At 37.8% G+C, this 17193-nt stretch overlaps 4 protein-coding genes across 6 annotated transcripts in view; 2 read left to right on the forward strand and 2 right to left on the reverse strand.

The window, feature by feature from the left end:
- The window catches only part of LOC136268361 (COP9 signalosome complex subunit 5-like), a 16896-nt gene extending 15702 nt beyond the window's left edge, over positions 1 to 1194 (forward strand). The window contains exons 4-9 of the mRNA XM_066063684.1: positions 193 to 321; positions 377 to 528; positions 577 to 688; positions 760 to 825; positions 886 to 980; positions 1033 to 1194. Coding sequence (XP_065919756.1) covers positions 193 to 321; positions 377 to 528; positions 577 to 688; positions 760 to 825; positions 886 to 980; positions 1033 to 1123 — 645 coding nt within the window. The 3' untranslated portion in view covers positions 1124 to 1194. The remainder of the gene's footprint in view (positions 1 to 192; positions 322 to 376; positions 529 to 576; positions 689 to 759; positions 826 to 885; positions 981 to 1032) is intronic.
- Positions 1120 to 3343, reverse strand: LOC136268355 (NAD-dependent protein deacetylase sirtuin-2-like). The gene is made up of 13 exons (XM_066063677.1): positions 3154 to 3343; positions 2907 to 3053; positions 2812 to 2859; positions 2660 to 2766; positions 2501 to 2557; positions 2383 to 2451; positions 2179 to 2302; positions 2066 to 2131; positions 1963 to 2018; positions 1784 to 1912; positions 1670 to 1737; positions 1553 to 1619; positions 1120 to 1500 (listed from the first exon to the last, which is right to left on the reverse strand). Exons 1-13 carry the CDS (start codon positions 3233 to 3235, stop codon positions 1219 to 1221), a joined length of 1302 nt encoding a protein of 433 aa, XP_065919749.1. The 5' UTR covers positions 3236 to 3343; the 3' UTR covers positions 1120 to 1218.
- On the forward strand, positions 3105 to 7843 carry LOC136268353 (inositol-trisphosphate 3-kinase B-like). Of its 2 annotated transcripts, none has more exons than XM_066063675.1 (10): positions 3105 to 3277; positions 3669 to 4119; positions 4249 to 4339; positions 4399 to 4542; positions 4604 to 4676; positions 4731 to 4779; positions 4827 to 4976; positions 5848 to 5952; positions 6042 to 6113; positions 7493 to 7843. In XM_066063675.1, the coding sequence occupies exons 2-10, from the start codon at positions 3676 to 3678 to the stop codon at positions 7685 to 7687; spliced, it is 1323 nt and encodes a 440-aa protein (XP_065919747.1). In that variant the 5' UTR covers positions 3105 to 3277; positions 3669 to 3675; the 3' UTR covers positions 7688 to 7843. The 2 variants fall into 2 exon arrangements, with proteins under 2 accessions (XP_065919747.1, XP_065919746.1); XM_066063674.1 differs by lacking the exon at positions 3105 to 3277 and adding an exon at positions 3304 to 3479.
- Positions 7704 to 17122, reverse strand: LOC136268352 (atypical kinase COQ8B, mitochondrial-like). 2 transcript variants are annotated; one of them, XM_066063672.1, is made up of 12 exons: positions 16922 to 17118; positions 16795 to 16861; positions 16555 to 16623; positions 16401 to 16508; positions 16123 to 16349; positions 15992 to 16073; positions 15854 to 15947; positions 15663 to 15804; positions 14611 to 14718; positions 14265 to 14330; positions 14135 to 14221; positions 7704 to 8050 (listed from the first exon to the last, which is right to left on the reverse strand). In XM_066063672.1, the coding sequence occupies exons 1-12, from the start codon at positions 17045 to 17047 to the stop codon at positions 7781 to 7783; spliced, it is 1446 nt and encodes a 481-aa protein (XP_065919744.1). In that variant the 5' UTR covers positions 17048 to 17118; the 3' UTR covers positions 7704 to 7780. The 2 variants fall into 2 exon arrangements, with proteins under 2 accessions (XP_065919744.1, XP_065919745.1); XM_066063673.1 differs by lacking the exon at positions 14611 to 14718 and having other exon boundaries at positions 16922 to 17122.
- Between the last annotated feature and the right edge of the window lie 71 nt (positions 17123 to 17193).

The raw sequence follows: 17193 nt of genomic DNA on the forward strand, positions 1-17193 counted from the left end.
TTTAGCAACAAACACAAGATAGTACATCATATCCCCTCATCCTTATAAGGCCATACTGCTTCATTACATCATAACAAGGTCAACTCTATCATTTCCTGTGTGATGTCACTTCCTGAGTGATATGAGTCTGCAAGATTTTTGTGCTTAATCATTATACTGTCATGATTTTCAGCTAACATATAATGTACATAGGTTGGAAGGCTTGAGAATGCTATTGGCTGGTACCACAGCCACCCTGGGTATGGCTGTTGGCTTTCTGGCATTGATGTGAGTACGCAGATGTTGAATCAGCAGTTCCAGGAGCCATTTGTGGCTATTGTGGTCAGTTTTATTGGATCACCATATGGCAATCAACTTACAAAGTTGCTTGTTACAGATTGACCCCATAAGAACGGTGTCAGCAGGAAAAGTGAACCTCGGAGCATTCCGCACTTATCCAAAAGGATACAAGCCATCCAATCAAGGTCCTTCGGAATACCAGACCATCCCTCTGGAAAAGATCGAAGATTTTGGCATTCACTGCAAACAGTTAGTGCTTAATCTCAGCAAAATATCTTTTAGTGGATAGTTTTGTAGGTATTACTCACTGGATGTCAAGTACTTCAAGTCGTCGCTTGATTCTCAACTTTTAGACTTACTATGGAACAAATACTGGGTGGACACACTGTCATCCAGTCCTCTTACAATGGTAACAATAAATATAGTGTAGCAGATGGTAGTAATCTATATGTACATATATATATATACTGTATGTATCAGAATCCAGAGTACACTACACTACAAATCAACGACTTATCTCATAAGTTGGAGCAAGCAGAATATCAGGTAATCATCATTTTATAGTTCAAAGTTTTATTGCTACAACTTTCACCTTCCTCCCTACAGAGCACAACTACAATGCCTCCAGGATCAAAGATAGGTGCATCAACTGGCCATGGTGTAAAGGAGGAATCAAAGTTGGTCAAGGCATCCAGAGATAGGTGAGCTTTCATTTTACTATCAGGTACAGAAGTTTAAAAAATTTTTTTGCAGTTGTAAAACTGGAATTGAGGCAGTACATGGATTAATGCTACAAGTGATTAAGGACAGACTTTTCAACCAATCCAGTACTACACACTCTTAAATAATCATGTGACTTTTTAAATAAACATCACAAGCCATTTGCAAAATATAAAAACAAGTATTACTGATGAATTAATCCTGTCCAATATAATATTATCAAGTTTCACTCGGTTTATCCGAGGTGTCACTTGGCTTGTCAGAACCATCACTTGGTTTGTCAGCAGTGTCACTTGGCTTATCAGAACCATCACTTGGTTTGTCAGCAGTGTCACTTGGCTTGTCAGAACCATCACTTGGTTTGTCAGCAGCATCATTAGGTTTGTCAGCAGCATCATTAGGTTTGTCAGCAGTGTCACTAGGTTTGTCTTGTAATTTTACTGGTGGCTTTTCAGCATCTAATCGTTTATGTTCATCTTCATACAACTTCTGCAGTTCATCCTGTATACCAAATTAGAAAAACTTAACAACAATTGTTTGTTTTCTAACGTACAGCCCAGCCCAGGAGTCCTGCAAGTTTTAAACACCCTGCATCACAGTCTGACTCGAAAAACACATCCCTATAAATTGTGATGATAAACACAAGTATACTATTACCCTTACAAACTACCTGTATCCACTTTCATCACTGAAGTCAAAGCCAGCTCCAAAGCCAAGCATTGCCATCAATGGATGTGTCTGAAGTGAATAAGACTATTTAAGTTGTCTAATCGCATTTTAATACCTCTCCAACTTTTTCACGATTAATAAGTAAACGTGGACAATTGTTACCAACTCGGCCAGCCAGTCCAGCAAATGGTTGAACAGCCAGTGACGTTCCCATTACAATAAGTAATTCAGCTTCAGGACAATCCTATGTTTTAAAATTGAGTTGTGTATCATATTATGGCCTGGCTGGCTAACTTTGATGGCTAGTTTGACAAATCGCTCAGGAAGACTTTCCCCAAAGAACACGATATCTAAAAACAAAGTTAAAATTGTAACTGATTAAATTCTAGGCACCAACCAGGTTTGACAAGTCCTTTACAATCAGCATCGATGCAATGGGGAACTTCATCATTAAAAATGGCATCTGATAACAAAATAAGTTAACACACCTCTACAAATTGGCTAACCAACCTCTTACAAACTCGTGCGCATGTTCTTTGTTACACAAGATGCAATGAGCATCTTGAAAGTTACCATGTGCCTCTACCAGAAAGTCTGGATCAACTCCAGCACGTCTTTCCAATGTGTCTATGTTCTACATAGCAACCAATTACAATAGATACAAGAAACTGTACAGGAATCTAAAGATACAGTAGTGCTTCCTTATGTACATACCTGTGTATAGTTTCTGAGCAGCAAGCCCTTTTCTGCTAGTACTCTAATAAAATAATGTGACATAGTTGGCTACGATGAATAAAATACGTTAATGTACAAACAGGTATCATAAAAGTACCTTGAAGTTTCCTGGATAGAGCTCTTTAGCGAGCAGACAAAAAGGTTTAGGGTTTTCCTGTAAGCACGAGGAATTCATCAAAAATGTAATTACAAGGCAAATCCATGGAATGTCAGTACGACCTTATTTTACACAAGGGTGGTTTCCCACAGACAACACCTTAAAATAGCCTATCTCAAACACTGCAGTAGGATGAGGGAGATTATATTTTTGCAAATTATCGTACAAGCCTGTGCCAGGGCTCCGAAAATCAGGAATTCCAGCAGCTATAAAATAGACTCATACATAAATACATTTGTAAGCAGTCCTACCGGTGGAAATTCCAGCTCCTGTCATCACTAAAATTTTTTTCTTCTCATCTATAAACAATTATAAGGTACATGAAAGAGCTCCTGCTGCAGCTCACCTCCTTGCTTTTTATCCAACTCCTTAATATAATTTGCTACCCCTTCAATGCCCAATGGAGTCAGCAGCGGCTCGCGCTTTTGCTCTTCCCCTTCCGTTTCTTCAAGCAATTGCAACCTCTCTCGTATCAAACGCTCTAATGCATTCGCTACAACATCAAAAGAAGTGATAATCCTTAATTATGCGAAACGGCTTCTCAATATACACAGATTTACGGAAGTAGGTGACAATCAGGAATGCGTAAATACCTTCATTGTCATCAAGACCCGTTTTGCTATCATCTTCAGGTTTGCTCTTTTCTTCTACGTCATCCTCAGGTTTCTCCGCCATTATAACTACTAAAGAAAGTCCAACAGTGGAGGGGAATCCGAGGTAATGTTTAAAAAGTTATACCGACGAATTTATGTTACCGTATTTCCTAATTATTTAATTGGCATTCGTTGTTTGAAACGTACACGGAACTCGCTTGAAGATTATGCGCTGGAATGGACCATCCTGACTCAGTGAATACTTGTCCTGCCTCTTCTCTACCGGGCGCACAGCCTGTCGTTAAAGCTAAATCAAGCCGACCAAGGTATGGCTGATCGTGTGAATGCCATCGATCAATTGTATGTGGCTAATGAAGTGGGATGAGACGTTCTAAGACAACCATGTCTTTAATATGTGTTTCTGTAGTGGCGCACTGTCTTCACAAGCTAAATTGTGTACTCCTTAGCTGTTATCTATATGTAAACCTGTCTTTTACATTGTTTTTCTGTTACAGTGATTTAATGCAAAGCCTTGACATGACGTCCGTTTCGTTAAGTGACACTTTTGCCATCAAAGGGACTCAAGAAACAATCACCATTACAATATCACGTCAAGAAGAACAAGATAATTCAGTGTTGAAAACTCAAACACCTTCAAGAAGAAACTCAAACACAAGTAACTCTTCCTCCCGCAGCTCCACATTCAACATACATTATATTCCATTTCTTGGAGAGGACGACATGACTTCGTCAGGCTATTCAGATCCAGGTATTAGTGATAATGATCTAAGTCCAGGAGCAAGTTTCCACGGCTCCCAAGAAGATCTCTTTACAAAGAGTGATACAGAAGACGACTTCATAGAAAAGGATATTTCCAACAGTCAACCTACATCATTTCGAAGTAAAAAGAGTTTTAACAATGATGGCTCATCCTCACCTCGCACCTCACCTCGCACCAGATCCAAAGTTTGTATACATGTATGTATGTATATTGTGTGGTTTAAAAAACCAGGAGAATTGTGCATGAATTTTCGTAGTATTTGTCTTCCAGTGTTAATCCTTATGTTTGTATTTACCCATGTTTTGCTTTTGTAGTGGGAGACTGTGCGTCAATTGGTACACTGGTCTCCATTTGTGCAAGTTTACAAGAAACAGTATCCCTGGGTCCAATTAGCTGGACACCAAGGTGGGAGAATTATTACTGGTTATATTGAGATGTAGTTTCCTACTTTTCCTCCCTTGTAGGAAGTTTTCGTTCTGGTGGAGGCAATGGAACTGTGTTAAAGAAATGTTCAAAATCAGAAGCTAGTGCACTGAAGGCACTAATGTCTGATTGTATGAAACCTTATGTACCAGAATTCAGGAGAGAGTTAGAAACAGATGGAGAACGTATGTTTTCCTTGTGTCTTGAATATTGCAGTTGTTATTTATCCTTAACTTTTTTAAACAGGGTATCTTGAAATGCAGGACCTCTTAAGAGATTTTGACAACCCAAATGTCATGGATATCAAAATGGGAATACGGTAAAAAAAAAAACAAATTAAAATGTAATGCTTGATTGCCTCTCTCAATTGTAGAACTTATTTGGAAGAAGAGATTACAAAAGGAAAAGATAAACTACGAAAGGTATTTTTCATGGTGTATTAGCCTGAAATGTTTATATAATCTTTTAGGATATGTACCAAAAAATGATTGAAGTTGATCCAAATGAACCAACGGCTGAAGAGCACCTTCAGTTGGCCATTACAAAACCTCGTTACATGCAATGGAGAGAAAGCATTTCTTCCAGCAGCACATTGGGATTCCGTATAGAAGGAATTAAAGTTAGTAATTTACATTAGCTGTAGGGATATTTAATACACATGGCTTCGAAACCAGTAATGTTCTGTTTACTTAGAAAATGTTGTTTCTTTGGAATCTAACTTGCTAAGTTTTGTGTGTGCACTGATTGCAGTGTGAGACTTTGTTCTCTAGGTGTGAAATTTTAATGTGTTGAAGTTTTGGAATATTAGAAGATGAATTTGATCAGTTTTTCACATGTGCCAGTCACTTCTGCATTAATTTTGATGAGTACATGTCTGGCTTAGCTTGCTTTTTTGTGCCTGAATTTTTTTGTATACAAAGTGCTTACAAATAAGTTTACGTGCAAAGTGTTGGAAGCCATAGCATTGTGCTTACTAATCATTCGATAATTTGAAGCCATGGTAGTGGAGTGTTTGCAGCCTCTGTAAACCGCAAGTAGGCGGAGCATATTAGCACAGTTAGTGTTGAGAAACAAGCCGATAAAGCCAAACAACAAACAACAAGTAGAAACCTTGAAAGTGTCGCTCGCTCTTGCATCAGTAAACAGCTGGTAGGCGGACCCTATTAACACTAGCAGTGTTAAGACAGCGCCATAAAAACCAAAACAAGTCGTAAACATGACCAGAGCTGGTAAACATAACCAAGCATCCAGAGCCAGCCAAGCACTGCCAAGCATGTGTTGTTCATGTAAATACTACAAGCAAAACAGATTGGCAGCAAATGTACTCGTTCGTTTTGGCAGCAAATAATCGTACTGGTTTTTTTTTTTTTTTTTTCATTTTTAATTTCTTGCTTTTCTGGCTGTAATGACATTGGCCTGTCAGTATTCACACTTCAGTGAAATTATTTCAGCTACTTGTATTTAACAAGTATGATTTATTTTCTCTACAGTCAACTGATGGAAAGCTGAATAAAGACTTCAAATTGACACGAACAGAAGAGCAAGTTTTCACAGCTCTCAGGAAATTCATTGATAAAGATAGCCACATAGTTAAGGTACAATACAGTTCTGAAGGTATTCCATCAGGACTTCTAGAATTCTATTGGTAATTTCTTTACATTGGACACTGTTTTCGTTTTTATAGGCAAAATTTTTAACCTGTCTTCAGTCTATTTATGATACAGTGGAAAAATCAGATTTCTTCAAGACTCATGAGGTACGTATGGCCCCTTATGAATCATATGAAACACATGCACAAATGTCCGGAGAAAAATCTTGCAACAGTTACCGGCAAAACTTAAGTCATATCATTTTACATAGGCTTTGAACAACTACATAGATTATCTTTGTAATGCAATAGGCATTGTTTTCAACACAGCTAGGAAAGCATAAAATTTTAACATCAAAATAGACATATTACAGCAGGGTGTGTGTTATGCTATGTACATGATCTAACTTGTTATGATAAAACCTCAGGGATTTGTTTTTACCTGTTGTGGCTTTGAAATAAGTGCTAGTGTCCTTGTCACTATAAGCACACCTCCATGAGGAAATACCTGTTGGTTGTCTATATATTGGGGATAGTTTACTATGCATGTAGGTGTATTGTAATATCATAGCATTGAGAGTGTATTGGTTGACCATATTGTTTTCTAAATGGGGGTTGGGGGTAAACTTGTGATGTCTGGTAAGTTTTTTTGACTTGTCCAAATAAGTACTGTAAAATTCCATGTAGTGGTCATCTCTTAAAGAACACTTCAATATAATAGCCTCCTTTTTATAGCCATCTCAATATAGTGGCTATTCTCCAAACGTTACATACTCCATGTTGAGATCAAGGCCATGTTTTTTTTTTGGTCCCAGAGTTGAGCCATGTGGTTCCTCTGCATGTAAACATGTAGACGTATGTACATTTTCTGGGTACATTCACTTGTCCATGTTACTTACTATTGTCACAGTACATCCTTATTTACTACCATTATGAAACACAATAAGACTCCACTACTAGACACATCCTGTATTGTGTAATATTGCTAACCCGAAGCATTGAAGCTCCTAAAAGATTTTCAGCCAGTATGGGACTGTTACCTTTAACCTTCTTCAACTATACGAGTTACCCAAACAATGTGTAGACTATAATTTGGGATGAGCTAGCTCAGGCATGGAAGCTACATGCCTTTTTATGGAACGTGTGTCCAACGAGTTGGAATATTGCTTGTATGGAGAATGGTTCCATGTGACCACTGCCAACCCCTAATATGTCAGTTTGTTCAAGCATCTCTTATCAAAACTCCAAATTGGGGAATACAAAATTTGGTCCTAACAGGTCTGCCTCCATTTGTATTACTATATTGCAGTAAAAATGAGTCCTGTATAGATTTCTGAAGTCCATCAATGTCACTAATTCCATAATACATACAAATTTGATGTCTGTACACTGTAAACTCATAAATGCACACTATGACACAATGTGACATATGAAATTGGAACTTGACAAGCATGCAGAGTGATTAATTACCATGACTATAGTTAACAAATTGGAACTGTTAAGTAGAAATTATATGTTTTATTAGCTAATTGGTGACTTATTTTTAGGTGATCGGTAGTTCTTTATTGTTTGTCTATGACTCAAATGAACAAGCTGGTGTATGGGTAATTGATTTTGGAAAAACTGTTGAACTGCCACCAGGCATAAGTGTCACTCACCAACTGCCATGGACATTGGGTAACCATGAAGACGGCTACCTATGGGGCTTGGAAAACTTGATATCTTTGTGGAAAAAATTATAACAACCCCATGACCATGTATATGTATGTATGTATATTGTATTCCGACACATGTATACACACGTACACATCCAAACTATATATATGACAATGATTTTAATGTGTGTATTTTGAGTACACTGTGTTCCAAAGAGTATGACAATCCACTGTTGCTTTTAACTTGGCACACAATAAGAATATTCCCGCCATTTTTCTGTGTAACGAGTATACTTCCTCTGGTGGGGGTACTAGTCTGTGTTTCACCATGACGGGAACCAGATTGTGAATTCTCTGGGTAGTTTTCTGTGAGCCAAAGTCAAATGGTGTCTTGCTTGAGAATGGTTCACCAAGTACCATGACTGCATCAATGTGAGCATCCGTCATTATCTGTATAAGAAATATAATGTACACAACTGCTTGTCTAAGTTGCTTATGGCAATAGTAAATACATTAAATCACTATTCATGTACATTAAAACAATATAGTGATGTTTAATGCTTCAGTACATTTGGAACTAACACAGTTGCAATAGCTTAGCAATCATCCAACTACAGTCTACATGAATAATGGACCACAGATTGATGTAAACACAATTATTTGATGAGCCCCATGACTGTTGTGATGACTATAAACACAAGTAATGATAAGCGTAGCATATGAAACAATACAAACCTGTACCCCCCCCCACTGGAATACATACATTCCAAGCTCATTAGCATAGGTAGGCAACCATTAGGTGATGAAAGCCATTGATAAAATACAGCACAATCAACTGTATATCCTTGTGTTATAATGATTAATTTTATTGGCATTCATTACAAGTTAATCACAGTTGGTCAATGTTACCATACAGCATGGTCAGGTGGTCTCACAAGCCACACAAAATACATCAAGTTTCTGCTTTGCTGTATGACTGGATAAACTAATTCTTTCATGCACACAATACTGTGTATACTCTTTTCCAGCTAAAAGTGAAGATAAGGCAGCTGTGTCTCCCAGACTGTATGGCAACTTTACAGCTGGTGCCATTCAGAAAAATCTAGACAGATGGCCTGGACAGAAATTAACATATGTCACCTAAAACATGACTAGTTTGCATAACTCTTATGCACATTGGGTAATAAAGTGTGCACTTGCTACACAATATTTTTACACATATTTTATCACTTCAGTAAACAGTGAAAGACGACTCAAATTAAAATGCAATTAAGTCTCTGGGCATCCATTCAACTGTAAAGTATTTATCAGTACAGTTCTAGCAAGAGTTACTTCTAGCACTAATCTAGTTGCTGTGCAATTAACGGGACCAAGCATTGTATCATGTATGCAAAATTTTGTGTGTGCCTTTGTGAGCAGCTAAATCATTATTTTCACACATATAACACCCTTCAGTGCTGTTGAAACATAATAGGATATGTACTTCAGTTCAGAGATGAAAAATGAATGCATTAGGTTACTAATTGTCCTACATGTATGTATTAATACCAAACACAAGTGGATTCCTTCTAAGATATACATGATACCATCAAAAGAAATGATTATTGTCCACTATGAAATGTATTAAGGGATATATATGTCTATTTAAGATTTGAGCATGAAATTAAATTGCATGCACTCCAGGGGTACACAAGAAAATCAATCTTTAATTTAGCCTGAAGGGGACTTGAGCGTGTTAGACTTGGCTGATAACCACTATAAATTAGGATTGGGTGATACTGAAAAAAGTGCACCCGAAATATCATGGAAGCATTATCACAATAATTAATATTATCACTATTATATGCTCATTAGAAAAATCATGTTATATGTACAAGTTTTGCTATGGCTTATATTGTTACATCCATCCCATAAACCACTAAGCTATAAGCACTGAATATAAGTACTAGATAAAGCACTGCCGCGAGTGCTATATGGGAAATATAGCACGAAAAGAGTGAGCGAGAGACAAATATAGCACTTGGCTTTGCCTCGTGCTATATTTCATCTCTAAACCACTCTTTGAGTGCTATATTTCCCATATAGCACGGGCAAAAGGCAGTGCTTTATCTGGTATAGAGAACTGTCAACTTGAGGTACACACAAGATGCATGAAACAATTAGAAACACACGGAGGAGTGTTATCATTGGTAGAATAGGCATTTCGCCTGCATTGCACTGTAATGCACCTTCATTAGTCGCTTAGTGAGTCTAGTCCGTCTTCTCAATACGAAAAATTTTCGATTGTGGTACTTTAATAAGCATATTTCCGTGATATTCCTAGGACTCGTCCATTTATGTGAGCAAAATGTACTAAGAACGTTCGCTGCTGCTGACCACAAGCAACCATCATCAAAATCTTTAAGTGTGTCTATAAATTAAATCCAGTGGTTTTGCTATTACTGGTTGGGTTGACTGGTCAGCCAGCGCAGTCAGGCTATCGGCCTACACTGGCTTGGTTGATTGGTTGTACTGGCCAGAATGAGTAATTATTCACTCAAAGTAGGCTATCAGCCTGCAAAATATACCTGGCAGTTCTATAACTACCTGATATAGAACTGTGGGTTCTATAACTGCCCAATATAGAACACTTGGGCTTTTATGGCAAATATAGAACACTTTTTTTGCTTTGATACTCCCACGCAAAGTTCTTTATCTTCATCTTAAATGTGATTCGCTGACAGTATCATTTATGGCATTTTATTTTGTAAGCAATGTCATGATATATCATAAACTCAATATATCACAATGTGTAAAAATAGCCTCGATGCAGCTATCACCTCATGCTTTTTATCACAATAGCAACAATATATCATTAGACCTTTGTTTCAGTCTATACCATAGGGATTAAAATGTTTCTGGCTTATACATACCAGCTGCAGGAACACCACTCTGCCAGTCTTCTAATGTGCACATTCATGTTACGTCCTATACAGGAGATACGTTGGTATGTATATGACACAAACCTTTTTCAGCAACCATAACTTACACATTGTCAGTGGCCATTTTTGAGATATAGTTATTTGGCTCACTGTAAGATGAAGCGCATTACACTACAGGATCATACTGTCAACACTATAATGTATTCCTGTTGTTATTTTCTAAAAAACATGCGTGCGTGCGTGTGTGTGTGTGTGTGTTTCTTAGTATTTAATAACAAGACGCAAGACTCTTTCAGTGTTTGTCAGCTTTTTGCTTCCAGCATCTGAAAACAAGCTTGTCTTACAGTTTACTTGCTTGCTCTCTCTCTCTCTCTCTCTCTCACTGGATGGCTCAAGGCCCTAACTTCCCATTGGGTATGCAGCATGTAGTATTTCTAGCCTTGAGTTTGTTGTAGGTCTTCGTTTGCTCAATTTGCAAAATGAGACCAGGAGACTACAGTGGTTATCATGTGAGTCACACACACTTGAGGTCCCCCGCTTCCAGGCAGTAACAAATATTTTCTCTGTGTGTGTGTGTGTGTGTGTGTGTGTGTGTGTGTGTGTGTGTGTGTGTGTGTGTGTGTGTGTGTGTGTGTGTGTGTGTGTGTGTGTGTGTGTGTGTGTGTGTGTGTGTGTGTGTGTGTGTGTGTGTGTGTGTGTGTGTGTGTGTTACACTTCCTGCTTTACTTCATTTTCAAGAATGGAGCAGTAGTGCCACGGCCACAGGGAAGCCATGATGCACTGCCACAAATTGACGCCTTGCGCTAGAAATAGGACACAAAGGTAAGTCCATGATACATGCATGGTACACACTGCAGTATGCCAAAAGGAACCTAAAGTGACATCTGCAGTAGAAAAATCAAGCCTGTAGCCTTAGAGTTACGCTGGTCTGAAGGAATCAGTCAGTCAGTCAGCAGAAAATCCCACCAAACAAAAACTTCATAGTAATCTATTGGAAGTACTTTCGAACTGAAGACACTTTTGGGCTTGGCTATACCTAGGAATTGTGAGACTGGTTTTTGGTCAATTTTTTTCCCGGTAAGTACAAACTCTATGTTCCCTGATATATAGAACTCTATACTTTAACCCTTAAACCCACATAATCCAGAAAAATGGATTTAAACTTAATAAATACACATGCGTTGCACAAAGCACTGTAACTTTCAAAGCGCTTGTCCTATGACTACGCAATTTGTGTCATTCTACTCGTGATGTAACAAGGAGCAAAATGATACCTAGGGTTTTACCCTAACGCTAACCATAACTAACCATGTAAGTAACTTTTCAGTAGGGAAACATGCAAACTAGTGCTGTGAGATAATCGTGAATAATTGATTATCGTGAAGTTATTATCATTATCATAAAAATTTTCCTTATCGCATTTCATGATAATAGTAAACTTCTGGATACTACTGTAAACTACATGTGGCAAACCTGAAGTTACGATTTTAGGTACAATTCTGACAAATATTTTAAGTTTTTGTCATGACATTGGCTTTCAGATATAGTATAAAGCAAGCACAATTGCATAATGAGTGGTACAGTGATAAATTTTTAGAGACATTTACAGTATCCATTTGGTATTTACATGTGTAGTTAAGTATCATGATAATTGTGATAATGAGGTGCATTATCGCAATAATAAAAAATTCAATATCACACGCCCCTAACGCAACATACCTTTATAAAATCATCCATAACTCAATGGTGGTTGCTCCTATCACCTTGCAACAAGTTCCATTCGATTTGCTATTAAATTTTCCATCAGGCCATATACAACTCATGTGAGTATACCCACATCGAAATCAAACACATGGCTAGAATTTGGAAACACAGAGACGTGACTCGCTGTTGTTCATCGCTTCATAACAAGTAAGCCGCTGTAGTTACAGTGTTTATTTAACCTTCTCCAAGTAGCCTAGTGAACAGACTTTTAATCAAAGTGTTGTCGTAGGCTATAAAAATTAAGTTACCCCACCTAGTGTTGCCATGCTTGCTATTGTGTAAACATGCATTTCCGAAAAGTTCACTGTGGGTTTAACCGTTGACAAAAATCTTGTTCATGGCTTCTGTGGTAATTGACATGTCAATTATCTCGTGTGCTTGACCAAATTACTGTGTGACTAGTCCAACATGTTGTAAATTTGATACCTCAGAAGTGACCAACAATTACACATTATGACACCTAATACTTCCTTGTCATTGCATACTATTGTTTTAAACACTACGAACTGTGTACACAAATCTTTGGACATGTAATAATCCTAATGAGATGATTAATTGATTAATGATAGTAAATTTAAGGTGCTAATTTATTCATAGCTATGAAGCAGTTTAAATCAGTTTGGTAGGGTGCATAAAGTGCACAAGAGGTCAAGAGTATAATTTATATACTCTTGGTTATTGTTAGTTTGAATTGTGCAAAGCCACTTTTTACCCTTATTCTTTTAAGTCAAACCACATGTTTGATTTGATGAAAACACTGTTAATAAACAAAATCAAAATACTGTAGTAGCCATAAACCATAACCACTGACTGTTCTATTAAGTTATATAACTATTCTATGTTACAGTATTTCGATTTTCTATTACAAAGACTAAACTTTAGTGCATCAAAGTGACCAGGTGTCTTTGAGGTTTTAAGTTAGCATGATGAGTTTATCAATTAGTTCATACATCTGATCATTAAATTTGCAGGTGCATATGTGCAAGAGACTGCAGTGTTTTTTTTTTTTTTTTTTTTTGAATTTACGGGAAATTCCTGTAGAATCGGAAGATCATGGTCTTAGTTTGGTGCTCTACAATCTTCAATTCTCACCATATTCTGCTCACAGGTACTTGACTTAGAAGTGACCACTCTGGTAAATGTTGAACAATTGCGCTGTGTTCAGGTCACAAAATGTTTTCAATTTCGTCAATCAGTGATACATACAATGCCACTACCAAAATGCATCAACTTCATAGTTATTTCAAATCGGGTATTGATTCAAGGAAATGTTTTAAAGTCAAATGACCACATGCAGCTTCAAATGCCATACCCTTTATTTAGCAGCAGTTTTTAAATCATTCACACTCTCGTGAGACGACGTTACATTTGAGCAATACAGTATGCTCTTCATATACACATTTACACAGTATACCACTACAGCAAGCTGTAGCTGTGTGTGAACAGACTTTGATTTACAAAGATGATTTGTAAAGATGATTTGTAACCCTAATTTAGCAGATACTTTTCCAGGAAGCACTTGTAAGTGTTCTTATAGTTCAAAAGCTGTTTGATTACATTTTTAAGCATGGTTTAATTAAACTGGTCCCCCTAATTGCTGCATTTTGAAGTCCTGCCACCAAACTCACGAATAACTAGCCCTTGAAATTAGTGGTCACACATTTAAAACATGGCCCAAGATTTACTCACCCCTATTAGAATATTTTACAATGAGCTATCGCAACAGGGAGACTGCTCTAATAGAATAGGTTGAAATTACTTTTTAGCAATTTCAAGCACAATCACAAAGACACAATTATCCAATCTCCAAGGGGGTTGGTGACCACAGCATATCATAATGACAATATACCTTGTCTTCATATCCTGTTAAAAACCCAATATCTATTGATGTGTGTAACACCTGGTCTCTATTACTATTGACAGCTCCATGAATAACCTAGCAATGGTGATATATTAGCAGCAAGAAGGAGTCACAATACCTTTATGTATTTGTTTGTAAATGATTTGGAGTAGTCTCGACTTGCACCAAAGTCTATCAGATGAATCTAGAAACAATGAAGGATCATACACTACACACATAGTAGCATACTGTACATGTAAATCTGGAAGAGTTTATGTCGATTACGTGAAAAAGACTTTAGCACAACTCGTAACGAAGATTGCTCCTATTGAGGATGACTAACAAAAGTTTTTTACTTGGTAAAGCACATAATTTATGAAGTTTGTTCACAAATTTCCATATTTCCAGTACACAGACAGACAGACAAGCAGACAAATGTAATGTATACAGACACTATATAACTATGCACATTTCAGAACACTTACTTTTTTGCATGATTCATTGAACAAGAAATTAGACCAGTTAGGGTCAGTCTGCATAAAATTATGATGAAACAACTCCTCGAGTGTTAATTTTAATAGTGATTCTGCTACCTGCAAACAAATTTAGTACCAGCATAACATGAGGTCACTATTTCCCTAATAATACAGTCAGCTGAATTTGTGGTTGTAAGCCTCTTGTGCTTCCTGGTTGGAAGCAAACCAAAAACATTTCCCCCCATAAAGGTTCACCATACATGGAGTCATTTGTACACACTTCAGAGGAGGTTGGAAGTATGCCCAATGGTTTTGCATTGAAAAAGCATACTGGACCTAATTGGGTATTGAAATGCCTCCTGATTGATGAAATATGACAAGAACATGGCAATAGCACATTAAGCTTAGGTTAAATTGTGTGAGATCTCGCACCGGCCACGGATGCAATAAATGTCTTTGTTGCTGAGCAAGAACAACAGGGAGAGGAGTCACACTCAAGAAAATAGTATGAATAAACACCCAAGAAGTAGTCCCATGCAGCATACTTCACAAAGACTGTAGTGGCGTGCACCCTAGTCAGGGATCGCATGATACTAGAAATGCGTATTTTCTGGCGTTTGAACAAAGTGAATTAGCAAGAAAGTAAGTTCCCACGTGAATATGTTAGTAGTGTCACGTGATGCATAGTATACAAGGATGTGTGGTGTTATAGCCAACCAGCTTGTGGTGGCACAAACCTAAGGTGGTAATGGGTAATAGTGTTGCATGCATCACATGTAAAAGTAGTAGTATGGTGTGGGAGATGAAGAAGCCTCCAGACGACCATGAAGGTTGGAAATGAGTATAATGGCCACCATTCAATGTTGCTGCCTTCCTTCAATACTATATCCCACCTTACAATCTCAAGAAGAAAATTGTAGCACTTATTACCAACCTCCACTGTATACAATACCTTATTTTAGTATGGGCTCTTGATAGCACTTGAAAGATCTTTGCTTAGTTAACACTTGGGACAACCTCTTTTGACTTTAGAGACACCTCTAAATGATATTATTTCTTACCCAGTTTCTTGTGCTGGCATCAGCATCAGTCAGATGATCAAGTGGTACACCATTAACTAATTCCGCAGTGAGAATACGTTCACTGGTCAGTGAATCAAACACCTTTGGGACTGAAAAGATTTCATTGTCTCTCAAGACAAGTCTGGAAGAATTACCAATGACAAATACTGACAAATATAAGCAGAAACAACCTAAATTTATCCATCCAGCTAGCCTCTCTGATATAATCAGTCTCCCAATGTAATTCTGTGCTAGCTATTGCTACAGCATTGTCTAGGAAAAGACCTAAAGAAAACTGAGTAAAAGATGAACACATTTTATGGACTTACCTTCTGGAAAAACATTCCACATTTTCAGTAGTGTTGTAATGTTCTTTAAATCACTGTCAATACTCTTGGACACGCCTGGATACTGTTAACTGAGGTAATAAGATGTAAGCTGATTAACTGAGTTGAAATACCTGTATTTTCACTGCCACTTCAGTACCATCATGAAGTACAGCTTTGTGAACTTGTCCAATAGATGCAGCCGCCATTGGCTCATCTTCAAATACACTAAACTTTACCCGCCAGTTTTCACCAAGTTCTCTTCGCATAACCTGATCAACCTGCCAGAATGGCATTCTGTCAGCGCTATTTCTGACACGTTCAAATATGTATTGGATCTCCTTCGGTACAATTGTCTCATCTTCAGTATATGTAAGGTAAGCAAAACATTAAACTAATTGTACTTACTTACCTTGTAGGCTGAACATCTGACCTAACTTTAGAGCTGCCCCGCGGACCTTACATAATGTATTTACTAGCCGTTCAATGTTAGCATTAGATAGTACTGGACTCAGTTTACCTGCAAAAGGAACAATACAGCAATTTTTTTGAGGCCATTCTGTTACCATCAGAAGTTCCTAAACTTCTTCTTAACGACTCAGCCACTGTACCCACTCCTATCCCAGCTGCTAACCCTGTCAAAATGTAGACTTGAAATAGTAATTGTTTGTAGTCTCGCACAGCCAGACCACCTTTGTCATTGGGTAGTGGAAAAAAGGGTCTCATAAATGCAGTATAACAGTTTCGTTATTCCTGACCCAATGACAAAAGAAGTGATCTGGTAGAGCAACACTGCAGCAGTCTACCTCCAAAATTAGCTATTCGGCTAATTCTTGATACGGGAACCGCATTTTCTTTTGAGTCTCTTTGAAGCTACGAAGTCACATCAACTGTTATGATAACACACATGTATTAATGTGCACACATTTGTACCTTTTGGCTTCTATCTCCAGTTTTCTCCTCAAACAGACAACAACAGCCATGAATATATCGTGTGAATTGATATCTAATACTCTTAACGGATAAACCAGTGACTTGACGATTAACAGAAGCAGACATACTATAGCCTCGTGCCCAGACCCCACCCACTAATCACCTTTAAACGCGGTGTAGTCTCGTGCCCAGCCGGGCTCGCGCTAATGCTCGGCTGGGCACGAGACTAGACGGGGTGGGGCACGAGAGGCTACTTTGTGATTCTATCTAAT

The sequence above is a fragment of the Dysidea avara genome, chromosome 10 (genome assembly GCF_963678975.1).
Source record: "Dysidea avara chromosome 10, odDysAvar1.4, whole genome shotgun sequence".
NCBI classification, from domain to species: Eukaryota; Metazoa; Porifera; class Demospongiae; order Dictyoceratida; family Dysideidae; genus Dysidea; species Dysidea avara.